The sequence below is a fragment of the Hylaeus volcanicus genome, chromosome 2 (assembly GCF_026283585.1).
Source record: "Hylaeus volcanicus isolate JK05 chromosome 2, UHH_iyHylVolc1.0_haploid, whole genome shotgun sequence".
In the NCBI taxonomy this organism is placed as follows: Eukaryota; Metazoa; Arthropoda; class Insecta; order Hymenoptera; family Colletidae; genus Hylaeus; species Hylaeus volcanicus.
In genome coordinates this window covers 29,710,199-29,726,807 of record NC_071977.1, presented here as the reverse complement: position 1 = coordinate 29,726,807, position 16,609 = coordinate 29,710,199, and the positions used below count along the sequence as shown (strand labels likewise).

Genomic DNA, 16,609 nt, shown 5'->3' with positions numbered 1-16,609 from the left:
AACCACCCCTTTCAAGGTGTTACAACATTTTTGGGACACCCTGTATATTGATCTGTACTTGACACCGCCATTCCAAAAGTTCAGAAATTAATAATAATATCTGTTCGTTCAACGTGCCGACAAAATGGCTATGTGTAGTCGCTATCCTTGTTGCACACTGTTGCGTTCTCTCTTGCACTCGAGCGCATAGATCTATCGCTGTCGCACACTGTTGCGTTCTCTCTCGCACTCACACAGTGGAGCTTCGGGTACAAACTTGGGCGTTTTCCCACCGATGGCGCCACTGATACTTTCTTCTTTCTTTCTAGACACTAGAGGTCTATGTTAAACCACTTCCACGCCACTGATTAACACGCAGTCACGTGGTTTTGTTGCTGTAATACATTGAATACATCGGCTCTCTAAATGAGCTATAAATGATTGTCACAAAAATGTAAACATGATTTATTGGACAATGTACAATAATATGAGTACGAAATGTGAATGTTTTGTAAAATAGATAATTGAGAAAAGATATGTCACGTGATTCAAAGCAATGAATTTTTATAGTTTACTAATCATTCATGGATCGAGCGTGACAGTTCGTTACCAAACATTAAAAAGATCTATTATACAAATGTTATTCGTTAAAACATATATTTGTTCGAAAGATGTTTTACATTAAACCTCCTACAGGACAAGTATCGCTTCATGTTTTAGAAAAATGCGTTCTCGCTAGGTTAGAATATTTACAGTTACTGTATCAGGCTAAAGCTCATGAATTTAACGGTAACTTTGAATATTTATTAGAAAATTCAGCGTACGATAAAATTGGACATTTTTCAATGCGGTAAGTAGTTATTAAAGTAATTTTGATAATTTACACTGATCGCGGATTGTTAATGTATTTATTTCAGTTTATTAGCATCCGCGTCATACGATCTATGGAATTATTGGATTCCCAGGGAAATCCTATTATTCCAGAATAGACTGCACCATATTTTACCTAGACAATTACACAGATTATTAAGAAGTATCATACGTCAACTAAGATTACTAGGAGATAAGGACAAATTAATTCATAGAACATTAATTGATATATGTACTTTTTTATTAAAGCAATCTATTTTCAAACATCTTATATCAAAAGATCATAAAATAGATTGCAGTAGTTTTCAAACTAAAGGTATATATTAAATTAATGAAATCTTTAATTTGACATACAATTATTTAAAAATGATATATTTTCTTATATTTTCAAGTGAGATTTGAATTAGTGCCAGACTTAATAAAGGGAAGAAAATTAGATTTGAATGCTGGATATGCTATTGTACATTGTTCTAAATGGAAAGAAATACTCCAGTCGCTATTTTTTACGTACATGACTATGGAGGTGAAGTGTATGAAATCAAAAGCACAATACACTATAAATCATGATGTTAGAATCGATTATTTATATCAAAAGATCCACTGCCAAATATTTCAAAGAAGTTATGGATGCGGACGCGTAACCGTAGAGAATATAGACAATGAAGCAAGAAATTTTCCACTTTGTATGCAGCAGTTCCATACAAAACTACGGAATACTCATAGACTTAGTCATTATGCAAGATTACACTATAGTCTTTTTCTGAAAGATAGCGGAATGCTCCTAGAAGATGCTATAAATTATTGGAAACAAGAATATTCCAAACCTCATTCATGCACATCTATTTGTTCACACCGTTGGCAATCAAATGAACGTAAATTTGTGTATAGCATTAGACATCTTTACGGTTTAGAAGGTTCTCGAAGAAACTATAAATCACCCAACTGTGAATTTATGTGTGTAAGTGAAAGTCTGCTTCACCATGCAAAATTTATACTTTATTGAAACCAATAATTACTTTTTTTTGAATTCATATTACAGGCACATGTTTCTGGACCAATGTACGAAGGAGGATGTCCATTTAAAAATTTTGACATGAATGCTCTTCAGAAACTTTTATCCTTGTCATTATCAGATGATCAAGTAACAGAATTATTAAATACTATATCACCTCAAACTCCTCAAATTGCTTGTGGAGAATTTTTGAAAATGCTCAATCAAAAAACTAACGATAACGTTCTTATCAACAGCCCGCTACAATATTACTTAACAATGATTAAACAAACTACGTGATGTATTATTAATTAATAATAATAAATATTTCTATTACAAAGACAATTTTTAATAAATAAAAATTATGTACATATTATCGTTAAAGTATTAAACTATTGAAGAATGTCTCATGTTTATAATTATTGTCTAAACTCAAAACTATTAAAAATCTTTCAAAGCATCTTCTATAAGTGCACATGTTACACCATTTCGTGCAAGTATACAAGTAACACCAAGTTTCCCGACGTCAACAATATTTCTATGTTCGTCGTCGAAAAATAACATGTCCTTATAATCAGTGCCTGATGCTTTTTGAATTCTGGAATGAAACAATTTATCTCGATTATTCGTTCAAGATAAACAAAGTAAAAGTGTCTCTCATTCGATTATACTTATGCAAAACTTACTTAGAGAAATGGGTTACTTTACTTCCTGGATATATCTCCTTATACTTAAAATAGCTCTCCCAATTAAACAGTTTTAACAATTGCTTAGCACCTTCAATTTCCGAAGTACGAGATGCAACGCCAAGCTCGTATCCTTTGTCTGATAACCGCTTTAAAATATCAGGTACTTCTTTGTAGTAGCGTATAACTTTACCGTAAGCATCTACGACTTCATTTCCTTTCCTAAAATTTTCTTAATGGTAACGAAACAAAATCAATAGCATATTTTTTCGCAAATAATCGCGAAATACCAAGACTTACTTTTTAAACGGAGGAGTAACATGAGTATCAACCCAAAATGGCCATAAAGTATAATCTGAAATACAATGCAATTATTTTAATACGTATCACACTTTATTTACACAATTTCTTATGATATAAAAAAGATAAGGTATCCTACAAAAAAATGTTCTAACCCAAATCGAAAACAATTATTTTAGGTTGTCGATTCATTTTGCACATTTCCTATCAAGCTATTACACTTTACTACATAAAATAGATAAGTTACAGGGAATCTACATAATCAATTCATAGCAAATGCGTATTTAAGGTACAGTTTCTAATATTTGAAACTGAGAATGACATTGCTTCGATTGCATCAGCGCCACGTGCACGTGACATTTTATAACGAATCGTTACTAGTAACAGCAGCTAACAATAACAGAAATCACTTATATTTTCATATAATTAGGTTTAGTAGAATCGTTTTATGTAAAACGTGAATCGTCATAAATTATAATTCGTTCTAAAATCTGATCTATACTTTTGTTATAACCTTAATAAAAATGTTGTGTTTTCATGTGCACAAATAATTTTGTGCATTCGTCATTGACCAATGACAAAGCACTTCCGAATCCTGTTACGACCAATCGCGAACGAAGTACACGTTAAGGCGATCTTCCAATATCTACAATCCTTGAATTTTGTTCATCTTGTTCGGTGGTAGCGTCAATCTCGTTTATCGAATTTGTAGAACATCGTGGAGTGCCGATCGGTGATAATTATTGGATTTATTATAAAGTTATTATTTTAGATAATAGGAACGTCTGAAGTTATACTCGTACGTTGCATTTCATTCTATAACTAATAATAATAAATATTAATAGCCTAAGTAAATCGCAACGATGCGAACCCGCAAAACTCATGCATTGCACATTATTTTTGTTATATTTACTAAATCGCATCGTTACTTAAATAATTTTCAATCGTATCTATATATGTATTATTGAATTTACCTCGCGTAAAGTAACTATATTTTTCTTATAATAATTTGAATAATTGATACTTTTCTATACGTTATATTTAAGTATTTTACTCATTTTTTGTACTTCAATATTAACTGTTATTCTCAATGATAAAATTAGATAGTTGGTACATCACCCAAAGCTGACCCAAACATTTCATTTACCACAGTATTAAATTTGTATTACCAATCTAACTGCGTGACTTACGAGTCACATTATTAAATTACTATTTAGATTATACTATATTGCCCAGAATAAGTAAAGTCTAGTATTAATTCATGCACTTATACCATGTTATTATAAATGTCCAATCCTGTTACTTTGTTTACTTAATGTTTGGTGAGAAAACAAATACAACTTAAAATGATAAATTAGGTTGAGCTCAAGTATAACGTATACATATATAATATGTATGATAATATTTATTTTAAGATTCTACGATATAGTCATATTGAGTTGTTATTACTTTAGTATGTATAGTATAAGAGAGAAAATTGTTTCGAACAGAGCAATTTTAATATATCTCTGACTAAATTAGTCAGCATATTCACCTTGCAGAAAAACCTCTTTTTATGCAATTCATTACAGTATGATAATACAGATTATACAAATCATTATAATGATAATGACAACATGTATTACATTCTGCCTATTGTTTACATAAACATACATGTATATTATTTATTTTTTTATTATTACAGAAATGTCTGAATCAGATCTCTTAGCTACAGATCACATTGATGGTCTAGATGGACTTGAAAATGGTCAAGATGGAGATGCCATTATGCAATGCGATGGTGTAAAGCGTGAATTAAACGAAGCAAATATCGATGATCCGGTATTTTATTCTTTTCTGCTACAAACATTTAAAAATAAGAATGAATGTTTACAAAATTAATGTTATAAATTTTATTAAATAAATTTGTCTCTCCTAACTTTAGGAACTAGAAGCCATTAAAGCGCGTGTTAGAGAAATGGAAGAGGAAGCAGAAAAATTGAAACAATTACAGTCTGAAGTGGACAAACAGATGAACATGGGTAGTCCACCTGGTATAAGTAAGTTGTAAATTTTGTTAATTTGTATGTGTATTAAATTAATATGAATTTTTTTTATAATCGCGAATATATATTTTATAGTGTTTTTAAATTTTCAGCAAGTCCATTAAATATGTCGCTCGAAGATAAGATGGAGGTTGATAATAGATCCATTTATGTCGGTAATGTAAGTTGATATTCTATAAAAATGATAATAATTTTCATGATTTATTTTTGTTTGAAATAATTGATTATCATGCTTTTTACACAAAAATACAGGTCGATTATGGCGCTACGGCAGAAGAATTGGAAAATCATTTTCACGGTTGCGGCAGTATCAATAGAGTAACTATATTGTGCAATAAATTTGATGGGCATCCTAAAGGTTTTGCTTACATCGAATTTGCAGAACGGGATTCTGTACAAACTGCTATGGCGCTGGATGAATCTATGTTTAGGGGGCGTCACATTAAAGTAATGCCAAAAAGAACAAATAGACCAGGACTCTCAGTGACGAATAGGTGCTTAAAAGTTACAAATATTATATTTACGACTGTATGACGTGTGCAGTATTATTGTATAGGGAGAAGGAACACCGAATTTGAACGGTAACGCTATAGTAATATGCTTTCAGGGCACCACGGGGTGCACGAGGCTACCGAGGTATGGCCAGAGGAATCATACGTGGCAGTGCGTATTTCGGGTATAGACCCACAAGGCGACCTAGGTATGTTTCGAAGTTATAAGTGCTTTTTCAATTTAAATAATTTAAAATTTATACTTTTTTTTATGTAGGACTTACAGACGGGGTTACTACATGCCGTATTGACCGTTTTAAAACATTTGACTACTATTTTACAAATTAAGGTAAGTTCTAATATTATCATGGTATACATTATTCTTTAGTTCGTCTGTTTCCTGTGATTGTTCAAACAAAACGTCCAATAAAAGGGTAACTAAAAAAAACTTTTTATACTTAAAAATAATTACATGTGTTATAGATGAATATCTCTTATAAATCTTGTAGCGTATAATTGTACCATAAAAATCAAGCATAACTAATTTAGAAAAATCACTTCGTTTGAACAATCAGTTTATATATTGCTAAGCAATACATTTGTAGGAAAGGCTGGCAAATCAACGAACCATTTAGGTATTATTGTTATAAAAAGTCAGTATAAATATTAATGATGAATATTGAAATAAAATGTTCCACACGTTTTCTAGCCATTCCTTAGTGAATGTAAAAATATTATTCTCTCAGTGATTAACGTATGTTCTTGATCATTATTTTATAATTCTGATGTATCTATATAATTTATTTTAAAAAATTGTACATTTACGATACTAACATTTTAAATATTAGAACTGTTGCAAAGTATCCATTAATTTTCTACAGTGAACATTATGGAATTCATATTTAGATACATTGGCTTTCATTGGAATGCTATGCTGTGCTCTAAGTGTATAGTCAGCCTCGACACCTGACCATATTTTAAATATTGATAATGGAACACCTATATTGAAGTTGATACTCTATAGATACTTGATTTTTTTTTCTTTTGTGGTATTCTCAATTCCTTCTAAATAATAGGTGTTCAAACATTCATACCATAGAATATGGCCAAGTGTACTGTAATATTAGATATTGTAAGTTTTTGTGCATATCTTATTTATAGGTTACACAAAACTTACATATTTATACGAACATGAATTACAGTATAATGCTGCTAAGGTGTTTAAGTAAATTCTTATGATATGTCCACAGAAAAAAAAAACTGATACGATGGGAAAAAAAAGACAAAGAAAAAACCTCATGTCAAAAGAAAAAAAAAAGATTGGACAAAGATGGGCACAATTAATCATATTTGATTTAATAAATCATCATATGAACATTACAAATGTAGATCAGCGATGATTCGCTATTGCAGTTCAATTGTGTTTTTATATCATTCGAGCAGTTGGAATTCAACTGGTTCTATAATATCAGCCTTTATTAGTTTCCAAGAACTTAAGTCCGTTTAGATTACAAAAATACATAAAACTTTGGAATGTTAATAAAATCATGTTAATATATAAAAATATCCCCAAATGTTTTTATGTGTGTGTATGTATATATATATATACGCGCATACATATGTGTATATACGTATATAATTCTATAAATACTAAATATTTTAACAAGAATAGGTCTAATTCGATCATTATACATTTTGAAAAAAGTACGTGTGCACCTTGAATTTATTGCCAAATAAAATATATATCTCTTTCTTTTTATGCATACGTATATATAATTGTAACATGTTATACATTATTAATGTTATAACAATTTCTGCTTGTCGTTTGTACACTAATTTCTTAACATTTACAAGTAAAATATTTCCTAACATAGATATACCTTTATCTATTACCAATTAACATTTTTTTTAATGTATGTAACAAGACTTTTATATATTTTTGTTATCTATGGTAATTATGGTTGTTTCAACTTAGATTTCTGTTATCTGATCAAATTAACGTAGAATAAAAAAAACTTTTATAAACTACATAAAAATAATTGACTATAAATGGTAATTGTATTAAAATATGTTAAGATAATATTAAATTGATATAAAAAAAAAGGGACAGCTTTCTCATATACTCGAAACGAAAGAATCATATTAGGGGCTTAGAAAATAATTATTTTAGAAATATTTTGATATATTATAAAGGCTGATATAACGTTGGCAAAAAATGTTTTATGTGGCGATCGAAGTAAATAAATATAACCTTTATCTATTTGTTCAATAATTTTGAATGTATTTATTAAAAGTTGTTTTCGGTGAAGCACGTGTTTCAAATGTCAAATTAAAATAAGAATTGAACTGCAATACGAATGTCTAGTAATATCATATTACGATAATACTAAATTTTGTATGCATAGTAAGTGAAAGTTGCTAAAATTATGTTATAATTCTCATATGGAGTATTTCATACATTGATATCGATCTGTGCAACTTTCATTTATTTATTACTAACTATACATCTTCAATTTTATCTCAAACACATTGCTACTAATTTGTAAGATGCGTGTAAAATGTTTTTGAACCATTAATCCACTGTGCTATGACGTTAGGGGGAGAGCCAAGTTTCCACATATTAATGATCGAGCTACATTTCGTAACGTTACTTCCATGTCGCTAAGTATTTTGCAGGTGCAGTGCAGCATCAGCATCAATTGAGTGATAATCATACAAATTTCACGAACAATTTTTACGTTCCATTAAAAAAAAAAAAGAAAGAAAAACGAGAAAAGAATAATTAAGATATAAGTGTAACATATAAATGTAATGTTTGGGTGGTAAATAAAGATTTTTCTTGGCTTAAAAATTTGTACGTCAACTACTTTTATTAGGTTCGCATACTTTCAACGTTGTAACAGAAACAGGTAAAATAAATATAACTCGAATAAATTAATGATTTGCGTTTATTAACATTCAGTAACATTTAAATTGTCATTTTTTTTACATTTCAGATCAACAGTTAATGTTATCAGAAGGATAAATTTTATTCATACAAATTAATAATATTTTTATAACAGATATAATCAGAATATTGTTACATTTATTTGATTAGAAATTTACATTTCTTTATATCTCTGAAGGCAATATTGTTCATGAAATAATCTCCTTCGTCCTTGAAGGTTTAATTATTTCACCTATTGTAAAATAATACGAATTTTCGGTCCGCGTTCCCTTGATTTATTTTGCTCTAGTTATACGAAGTATTAAACGACAACGGACGATACAAGAAACATAAACATTATCTCAACGAATTTAGCCGGCGACATAAGTTTAAAAGTATGTATAATATATGATTAAAACGTCGAGATATTCCGGAACACATATAAATGCACAATTAATTTCTAAAAGTTTTAAAATATTAGCGTTAACAGTAAAACTGAAGACCTGAATTCAAAACGTTAAAAGTATAACAGGACAAAATAACTACTAATGTATTTTTATAGGAAGTATATAATAATGCAAACAACTTACAGTCTTGAAGCATACTATAATCATAAGATCCTAGTCTAACCTCACTAATTTTTTTTGTATAGTATTAACACCAGTAACATTTGATTCGGTATTTTGAATATAGCTTTCAAGTAATGAGACTATGATTATTAATACTGTTTTAACGGTCACGCTAGGCACAAAAAGCACCTAAGTTTTGGGAAAAATAAGGATGCTCTGCATATGTCAGTAAAGACACACAAATCTCGCATTAACATAATTAATATTCAATTTATTAGACTAGAACCTTAAATATTAGTTTGTAACTTTATAATATACAACGATATATAACCTATAACAAATAATTAAGTTAATTCTCAAAACATTAGTACTTGCTGTTTAAATTGATCGATTTTTTCGTTTCATTTTAAAGTATATAAATATATTTAACAATTAAAGAATATAGTATGTGATAATAAAACATTAGAAATTTATCTCTTCCAAACTCAATGTATACCTTTAGATATTTAATTGCGTTTTCATAGTAATCAGATTTTTAATTCAGGTCCTCAATTTGAATCTATAGAATTTAATAGCAATATCCTGGACTTGTTGCCTCGTTACAGCCCTCTTTTGATAAATGTCCGTGTTCATATAATAGTTTTATTACTTGGTCTAAAGAACAGGATAATAAGATTGCATAGATATAAACATTGACTAGTATACCAACTTCATGGTACGCAAATTTTGTTTTGGAAGGCAATAGTCATCGTTAAGAATTTAATTCGATCATTTTTAGAATTGATCGTCGCAAACTTTGTATGTTTGGATGTGAAGTTTCCAGATAGTTTAATATTTTTACACCATCTTCTCTGATTAACATGCTGCAGTAATGTTTTGCTACAAATTAGAAGAATTTAGATATAAGACAGCATTCATACATTTGCTTCGCATCAATATGACAAAGTAGTCGTCTATTGTAGGAATAGTCTTGTACTCACGATTTTTTGTAATCACGTGCTGTATTGCCCAAACTGCCCAAAGTTGAACAGGAGTATCTGAGCAGCATAAAAGCGGGAAAAATGGTTGGAAACTTCTATAAGCAACCATTTCTCCTTGAGGTGTTCGCCAATGTGTCACAGAATGAGCTAATTGTTGCAGTAATTCATCTCTAGTCTGTTGTAAAGTCGTTGTATTCCATAGCCGTGGTCCATCGCTAAGCAAATGTGCAGTAATACCTGCTGCGAAGTAAGATACATCAATGTGCGCCGAATTCAGCAACAAAGAAAGCATCCACAAAAATTTAGGTATCATAAGCCTTGGTCTTAAATAATGAACCTGCAATAAATGATATGATCGTATTATTTGTTTGATGTTTAGTTTTAAAAATTCTAAAACAATAGATTATAGTACGAACCTCTGCTATATTATTTAGTAAACCCAGTACTTTAGTCTCAACGCTAGACTCTCCTTGAAAATTTTCAAGCATTTGAAGAAACAACTCTATTCCACCTTGAGCTAGAAAGGCTGTACACGTTGAAGCACTTTCATCGGTTAAATTCCATAGAGCACTTAATGTAAATTTCATTGTTATATCTACTGATTTAGATTCGACTCTAGACCTAACTATCGAGAGTAATTTAGACATATACTGTGGCTGAGCACCAAGCTTAGATGTTTCTACCGGTGTTATTTTTGCTGCCAATATCGAGGAAATGGCAACAGACATACGAATCATTGATTGGTCATTGAAAATTAACAAGGAATTCATTACTAATGTTGCGCATCTGTAGAAATGAAAACAAGTAAATAACAAAGTAATATTATAAATTGAATTATAGACGTAGATTAAAGCGTGTTAGATTTTTCTTTTGATTAGGATTTGATATTTCGGTCTAGAATTTTCGAGTACCTGTATTTGTCAAAGGTAACATCCTGTAAAATTCTATCGCTGCATAACGTCAGTAGCGTATTCATTTGTAGCCGATGACTAGTCGGATAAGATTCCATTGCTACCATGGTCAATTCTACTACTTGCTTGAGTATCGATGGATGAATCATAATAGCAAATTCACCTTTGGAAAGATTATAAAGGCATGCAGTGCATGGTACCTGCACACGAACTTCCTGTGGATGTTCTTTCATTCCAGCTAACACTAACTTTATAACATCAACCCGTGGTTCAAGAAAGTTATGCGTTAACCGGAATAAATTAAGCAAACATTTCTCTAGATAGAGTGGTCTGCATGTATATCTTCTGAGGGCTTCTAAAATTTGAGATTCTGTTGCTGTACCACTAACCTACAGCGTTAAGAATAACAACAATTGGTATTAATATTTTCAAATATTCGTTTTATCATCTAAATTATTATTATTATTATCATCATCATCATCATCATCATTATAACTTACAACAAGTTCAGGTCTATAGTCTGCATTTGCCGAGTTTGTTAAACTGTCTTCGTAACAAGCATCTGTGCTTACAAGTCCCAAAAACCTTAAATACAGATGAGCTTTAATAAATTCTTTCAAGTCTTTCGAATCTATATCACCTTTACCTACAGCAAATGAAAAAATGATAATATGCCATTTGGTTACAAATAGAAGCAACACGTTAAAGATACGATACCCACCAGATAAATCTAAATTAGTTAGATATGGCATACAATGTATAGCTTTCAAAAATTGTCCTATTTTTGGTTTTGCAGGCCCTAACACAGAGTTAACAGCATGCATATCTTTCTCATCGGAAATATCTAAATTTCTCAATGCATTTAGCTCCAATAATACTGAGATTAAATTTGCACTTTCATCTATCTTCAAATTATACATGATAAGAGACTTCAGACGATTTTTACATTTTTTTAACGGTGTTACATCATCAACTTTTGTACACGAAATATCTAAACTCTCTAAAAGAGGAAGGTCTTCGACTACTATTTCCAAACCATGTTTATTAAACTCTGTTCCTGATACGTTCAATGTATTCAGAGCTCTTAATTTGCTTAACGTTACTAGCACGCAATACCTGTTATAAAATACAAATATACGTAGCATGAATACTACCATGTGCTACAGAAATGTTTTGTTTGGTATATATTTGAAAATAGTTGATGTTTAATACCGTGAACAACCCATAAAACTTCCTTTTGCCACGCTCAATGATCGAAGGTTTTGTAAACTCCAATCACTTAAACAACTTATTAGATCATTAACAGTTATCTTTAATCCATTTACTACCAATTCTTCTACTTTATGCTGTTTTAAAACTTTTAAGCCCTTTGCTGTTAATGCGGATGCATCTTTTAATCGCACGTGTCTGTAAAGAATATATGAATTTGATTAATATTTTAATCGTATTTTTATTTCATGACAATTAATCCTCTTAATTTAACAAATAATATGTAATTACCTTAATCTGGTAGACTTTGAATCGAAAAGCGTAATAGTGACGTCTGTTAATCTTTTCTTTTCGCAAAGATTAGATAATAACTGCTCTGAAATTTCAGCAGGTAAAAAAACATCTGAATGCCAAAAACTAAATGTTGTTGTTGGAGTTGACGACACATCGCTAGATGCCCTAGCTATTGTCGTGCATGGAATATCTACATTACTGGTACTTATCGAAGACTTAACATTCTGATCTAAAAATAATTTATTAATTATAATTCGATGAATATTATTCTAAAAAACTAAACCAAGCAATTGTACTTACTGTAAGTAGTTGTGCCTGCTAAACTAGGGGACTGTTCATCCGCATCGTTAATACGGCATGTGCACAAACTTGAAATATTGTCACAGATATAATCGATGCAAACCTCCCGTAAACTTCTTGGAGATTCGAACATCTTATATTTCTATTTACATACACGTTTTCCTTTTGTCTCTTTAAATGCTCTTTAAATATTTAATTATTTCAAGTGATCTAATTCCATTTCATTCCTTTGCATTTGTTTCAAAGAATCTATACAAACATATGCACGTTTGTAAATTTTGTACACTCTACCCGAATATTAAGATAAAATCAAGTATAGCAATTTACATGACAATTTCATGTATTTATCATTCGTAACAAATTGAAATACGTCATACACAATTAATTTTCATACGATAACGAAATGTGTCATATTTATATCACTCGAAATAATAATTTACAATTGCATATGCATCAGTACCTAAGGAAAGCATCAAAAAAGAACCACGCACGTCATTGTATTCCTATCACGCAGGTGACAGAATTTTAAATAATGATTACGTAATGACAAGTCCACAAAATGGAATAAATATTTGTGTCACTATGCATCTAAGCACATTGTATATGCTATGTATCAGAAATGGAACCAATAAAAACTGCAAAGTTATTCGTTTAATCTATAAACGCATATCGCGTGAACATGGTATTTCAATGAAACGTTTGAATTCACGTACGAATTCCTTTCCAAATAACACTAATACGGAACTGTAAAAACTGCAGAAAATCGTAGTCTCTCACCTGTGGAGAGAACGCCATATTGACTTGCCAAATGTCTAAACAGACTGAAACATACCAGAAAAGTTTGTATATCGTAAAATACACGAACAAGATTATCGACGATAGTAATACGTTCGAACGAAAAAATAATATGTAGATCGCAATTGTATTATTCGATTAACGTTGAAAATTGTATCATGTGATACATAATGATTATCGTTAGTCGGACATACCTCGATATCGGGGAAAACATTTTTTAATCGTCCTAATTGTAACAATTTACCATTCGAACTGTATCCGCGTAAGAAATTACAGACAGCCTTTGACGGTCAACGAAGTCTGTTCGGTTCTGAAGACATAGTGAAATAAGTGTATGTAAATCCTGTGTGTAAGGGAATTCATCGGTTATTGACACATTATCAATATGGCGGTAAAGTGGGAAACGATGTGCTTCTCAATGTGTATTACAATGTCATTCCAGCACGGTAAGAATTTTTTTTTTCAAGCAAGGTTGCAATACCTGGAAAGGTGTTGTTTAAAAATATTTGTTTTCGTAGATTTAACGACTGTCTCGTATTACGCAATTATGATAATGTCCGATTTAAAAATGATAAGCTTAACGATTCCCAAAGAAACTGATTTGTAATGCAAATATGAAATCTAAAAAACGAGCAGTTTTTTATCGCTTCGTAATTTTATTCTGTTGAATTTTTTCACGTGTACGTATAAAAACAATAAAACAGTACAAATAGAAATTTTACTACTCGACTCTTTTTTATGCATTATTAATAAAGATTGAACACGGAATATTATACGATAAAAAAGAAAAATTGTACGTATTTTCACGATGTATTTTTTACATTTTTCTTGGTTTTTAAGGTTTAAAGAAAAATGAGTTTCAAGACAAGGTCATGATTTGAGTGTGCTAATAAGCAGCAATCATTTTGTAACACCATGTTTCATGATAACTGATATCGATCGGTGCTCTATCTACAATTACATTTAATTTCTAATAAGGATGCCCAGCTTACGGAAAAAAGTTGCTGGCTTTATGCGGCAACTATCTATCAGCAACTTGGCTGGTGCTGTAGAAAATATAGGTCAAGGAGAACAAACTTTACGTAGTCCCAGATCGTTAACACAAGATTTTACAAGTGGTTGCTTTATTACACGATATCTCGATGGGTAAGAATTGTTTTCAAACAATGTTTAATAATTAATATTCTTAGTAACATCTACCGTATAAACCATAATTTTAGTTTAGAAACAAAGCAAGAAGGGCCACCAATTTTGCATGGTAGAAATCCGGAAGAACTGCCAAGTAGACAACTTAGAAATTTTCAAGAAGACAAACAAGTATTTGCTGCTCATACTGGTCCAGATAATGGACTTGCAGCTGTTAATCTGCAACAGAAGCATTTAAGTCTTAACGATATCGATATTGATTATATAGATATGTTAGATCAAGGTGAACATAATAGGAACAGTAAGTATCGAAAAACGTCTATTGAATTTTGTCGAAAGGTTTTGATAAAAAGGAATTGCTTCTTTCAGCATCTACTACAGCAACACCTACGATCGCTGGTATCGCAGATTGGTTTAAACCCCATGAAATGACATATGGAATTGCTACTACATTATACGAGAAAAATCCTACTAATGATACAAATAACGGGGAACCAATTGCAGATTGTTTTGGTATTGTAGCAAGATCGAATTCAGCTATTTTAGCGCTTGCCGATGGCGTTAATTGGGGTATGACCATTTTTTAACGACATCTTTATATGAATATATACAGTATATTTAAATGGTACAGTAAAAATACTTTATAAACAATTAAAGATATAATTAGGTTTAATTATTAGGTACCAAAGCAAGTATCGCAGCTAGATCTGCGGTACATGGAAGTATGGAATACTTGAATAAGGCATTTTTTTCTCCTTCGATTAATAATGAAATGACAACAACGAAAGACGTTTTTATAGCACTACTTCGTTCATTCCATGCTGCACATTCGTTAATTCTACAAGAGCAGGGAATGCTCACGACATTAACCGTATGTGCAGTTCTTCCACTGCCAAATTCTGACTCTAATACAGGTCAGAAAAAATACATGGCTTGTACCTGTAACGTTGGCGACAGTTTAGCTTACGTATATTCAAGGTAATGCATACGAATATTAAAAATTATTATATCGTTTGCCATAAAAATAATATTTGACGTTAACAGAAAATCTGGAGTTAGAGAAATAACAAGAGGATCTCATGATATTCACTGTATGCGCGATATGCGCGATGCACTTGGAGCTTTAGGTCCTGTCGATGGTTCTAATCCTGAATTAAACAATTTGACCCTTGCAATGACAGAAGTTGAGAATGGAGATATCGTTTTCTTGACTAGCGATGGAATTTCGGACAATTTCGATCCTGTAGTTGGAAAATTTGCTGTCCTGCCATGCCATAATATTGTACCTGATTCAGCTGTAAAGAATAATCCCGAAGGAAGATCGAAAACGCGTCGAAAATCTACAGAAAACTTAAGACACACGGAATCCGGCAATAGTAATAGAAATAAATCCAGTTTGCCTGTAGTCGAGGCGTATCAAAGACACGAACTCACGCTTCTTAGAATGGAAGATTTGTTACGACGAGGTGTATCCGGAGAAGGTCCGCCGTGTAACAGTGCCAAACATCTATGCGAACTTCTTTTGGATTTTGCAGTAAGTTACAAAAAGTGTGCGCAACAATATGGAAATGCTAATTTCAAATACTAATATAAATTTAATTTTTTGTACATAATAAAAGGTGCGCATAACTGCTGCCAAGAGACGAATATTGGAAGACACAGATTTATATTATGCGCAAAGTAAAGACGGCCAATTAGTTCAACTTTCCAAACAAGAGCAGAGAAGTCGGCGAATAAAGACATTGGATAAGGTATCCATGATTCCTGGAAAGCTAGATCACGCAACGGTTGTAGCACATGTAGTTGGATCCTTTGATTCAGAATATGTTTTATAATTAACTATGTAATATTATTTAGTTTTTATTTTTTAAAAAAAAAGTGGTAAATTAAATTGTTTTTATATAAGACTTTTCTTGAAGCGTTAAGTTAAAGGTACTCTTTTAAATATTGTATAATTAAGTTGTTTATACAATTTTTTGTTATTTAAAATAAAAGAAATATATATACGTGCTTATTCTGTATATGGTAAGATTTATTTCATTGTGATTATAAATCCGATTTATACGATACATGTATATAATGTGTATACGCGGTATAATTACATATGTAATAACATG

At 30.9% G+C, this 16,609-nt stretch overlaps 5 protein-coding genes across 7 annotated transcripts; 3 read left to right on the top strand and 2 right to left on the bottom strand.

The window, feature by feature from the left end:
• Window positions 1–359: 359 nt before the first annotated feature.
• Window positions 360–2,300, top strand: LOC128872900 (DNA primase large subunit-like). The gene is made up of 4 exons (XM_054116062.1): window positions 360–829; window positions 897–1,165; window positions 1,242–1,807; window positions 1,889–2,300. The coding sequence occupies exons 1-4, from the start codon at window positions 651–653 to the stop codon at window positions 2,138–2,140; spliced, it is 1,266 nt and encodes a 421-aa protein (XP_053972037.1). The 5' UTR covers window positions 360–650; the 3' UTR covers window positions 2,141–2,300.
• On the bottom strand, window positions 2,168–3,299 carry LOC128872902 (magnesium-dependent phosphatase 1-like). The gene is made up of 4 exons (XM_054116065.1): window positions 2,982–3,299; window positions 2,827–2,881; window positions 2,527–2,748; window positions 2,168–2,438 (listed from the first exon to the last, which is right to left on the bottom strand). The coding sequence occupies exons 1-4, from the start codon at window positions 3,025–3,027 to the stop codon at window positions 2,282–2,284; spliced, it is 480 nt and encodes a 159-aa protein (XP_053972040.1). The 5' UTR covers window positions 3,028–3,299; the 3' UTR covers window positions 2,168–2,281.
• A 179-nt stretch (window positions 3,300–3,478) lies between these two features.
• Window positions 3,479–5,711, top strand: LOC128872901 (polyadenylate-binding protein 2-B-like). The gene is made up of 7 exons (XM_054116064.1): window positions 3,479–3,625; window positions 4,511–4,647; window positions 4,751–4,865; window positions 4,964–5,031; window positions 5,124–5,365; window positions 5,479–5,571; window positions 5,640–5,711. The coding sequence occupies exons 2-7, from the start codon at window positions 4,513–4,515 to the stop codon at window positions 5,671–5,673; spliced, it is 687 nt and encodes a 228-aa protein (XP_053972039.1). The 5' UTR covers window positions 3,479–3,625; window positions 4,511–4,512; the 3' UTR covers window positions 5,674–5,711.
• A 1,224-nt stretch (window positions 5,712–6,935) lies between these two features.
• On the bottom strand, window positions 6,936–13,681 carry LOC128872897 (protein zyg-11 homolog B-like). 2 transcript variants are annotated; one of them, XM_054116058.1, is made up of 11 exons: window positions 13,541–13,681; window positions 13,329–13,372; window positions 12,552–12,800; window positions 12,249–12,480; window positions 11,961–12,155; window positions 11,470–11,864; window positions 11,249–11,394; window positions 10,749–11,137; window positions 10,254–10,623; window positions 9,838–10,174; window positions 6,936–9,736 (listed from the first exon to the last, which is right to left on the bottom strand). In XM_054116058.1, the coding sequence occupies exons 3-11, from the start codon at window positions 12,682–12,684 to the stop codon at window positions 9,609–9,611; spliced, it is 2,325 nt and encodes a 774-aa protein (XP_053972033.1). In that variant the 5' UTR covers window positions 12,685–12,800; window positions 13,329–13,372; window positions 13,541–13,681; the 3' UTR covers window positions 6,936–9,608. The 2 variants fall into 2 exon arrangements, with proteins under 2 accessions (XP_053972033.1, XP_053972034.1); XM_054116059.1 differs by lacking the exons at window positions 13,329–13,372; window positions 13,541–13,681 and adding an exon at window positions 13,012–13,150.
• Window positions 13,654–16,513, top strand: LOC128872899 (PP2C-like domain-containing protein CG9801). 2 transcript variants are annotated; one of them, XM_054116060.1, is made up of 7 exons: window positions 13,654–13,792; window positions 14,187–14,492; window positions 14,567–14,793; window positions 14,862–15,062; window positions 15,173–15,470; window positions 15,537–16,026; window positions 16,112–16,513. In XM_054116060.1, exons 2-7 carry the CDS (start codon window positions 14,326–14,328, stop codon window positions 16,325–16,327), a joined length of 1,599 nt encoding a protein of 532 aa, XP_053972035.1. In that variant the 5' UTR covers window positions 13,654–13,792; window positions 14,187–14,325; the 3' UTR covers window positions 16,328–16,513. The 2 variants fall into 2 exon arrangements, with proteins under 2 accessions (XP_053972035.1, XP_053972036.1); XM_054116061.1 differs by lacking the exon at window positions 13,654–13,792 and adding an exon at window positions 13,864–14,026.
• The last annotated feature ends 96 nt before the right edge of the window (window positions 16,514–16,609 follow it).

Excerpts from the sequence above, each read along its gene's own strand:
- LOC128872900 (XM_054116062.1), top strand. The coding sequence starts at position 651 with ATGTTTTACATTAAACCTCCTACAGGACAAGTATCGCTTCATGTTTTA. Across the intron at positions 1,166-1,241 it reads CAGTAGTTTTCAAACTAAAG|TGAGATTTGAATTAGTGCCA; the intron begins GTATATATTAAA and ends TATATTTTCAAG. Across the intron at positions 1,808-1,888 it reads CCAACTGTGAATTTATGTGT|GCACATGTTTCTGGACCAAT; the intron begins GTAAGTGAAAGT and ends TTCATATTACAG.
- LOC128872902 (XM_054116065.1), bottom strand. The coding sequence starts at position 3,027 with ATGTGCAAAATGAATCGACAACCTAAAATAATTGTTTTCGATTTGG. Across the intron at positions 2,749-2,826 it reads GTTACTCCTCCGTTTAAAAA|GAAAGGAAATGAAGTCGTAG; the intron begins GTAAGTCTTGGT and ends AGAAAATTTTAG. Across the intron at positions 2,439-2,526 it reads AAAGTAACCCATTTCTCTAA|AATTCAAAAAGCATCAGGCA; the intron begins GTAAGTTTTGCA and ends GTTTCATTCCAG.
- LOC128872901 (XM_054116064.1), top strand. The coding sequence starts at position 4,513 with ATGTCTGAATCAGATCTCTTAGCTACAGATCACATTGATGGTCTAGAT. Across the intron at positions 5,032-5,123 it reads GATCCATTTATGTCGGTAAT|GTCGATTATGGCGCTACGGC; the intron begins GTAAGTTGATAT and ends ACAAAAATACAG. Across the intron at positions 5,366-5,478 it reads GGACTCTCAGTGACGAATAG|GGCACCACGGGGTGCACGAG; the intron begins GTGCTTAAAAGT and ends ATATGCTTTCAG.
- LOC128872897 (XM_054116058.1), bottom strand. The coding sequence starts at position 12,684 with ATGTTCGAATCTCCAAGAAGTTTACGGGAGGTTTGCATCGATTATATC. Across the intron at positions 11,865-11,960 it reads AGTTTTATGGGTTGTTCACG|GTATTGCGTGCTAGTAACGT; the intron begins GTATTAAACATC and ends ATTTTATAACAG. Across the intron at positions 11,395-11,469 it reads AACTAATTTAGATTTATCTG|GTAAAGGTGATATAGATTCG; the intron begins GTGGGTATCGTA and ends CATTTGCTGTAG.
- LOC128872899 (XM_054116060.1), top strand. The coding sequence starts at position 14,326 with ATGCCCAGCTTACGGAAAAAAGTTGCTGGCTTTATGCGGCAACTATCT. Across the intron at positions 14,493-14,566 it reads ATTACACGATATCTCGATGG|TTTAGAAACAAAGCAAGAAG; the intron begins GTAAGAATTGTT and ends CCATAATTTTAG. Across the intron at positions 14,794-14,861 it reads AGGTGAACATAATAGGAACA|CATCTACTACAGCAACACCT; the intron begins GTAAGTATCGAA and ends TGCTTCTTTCAG.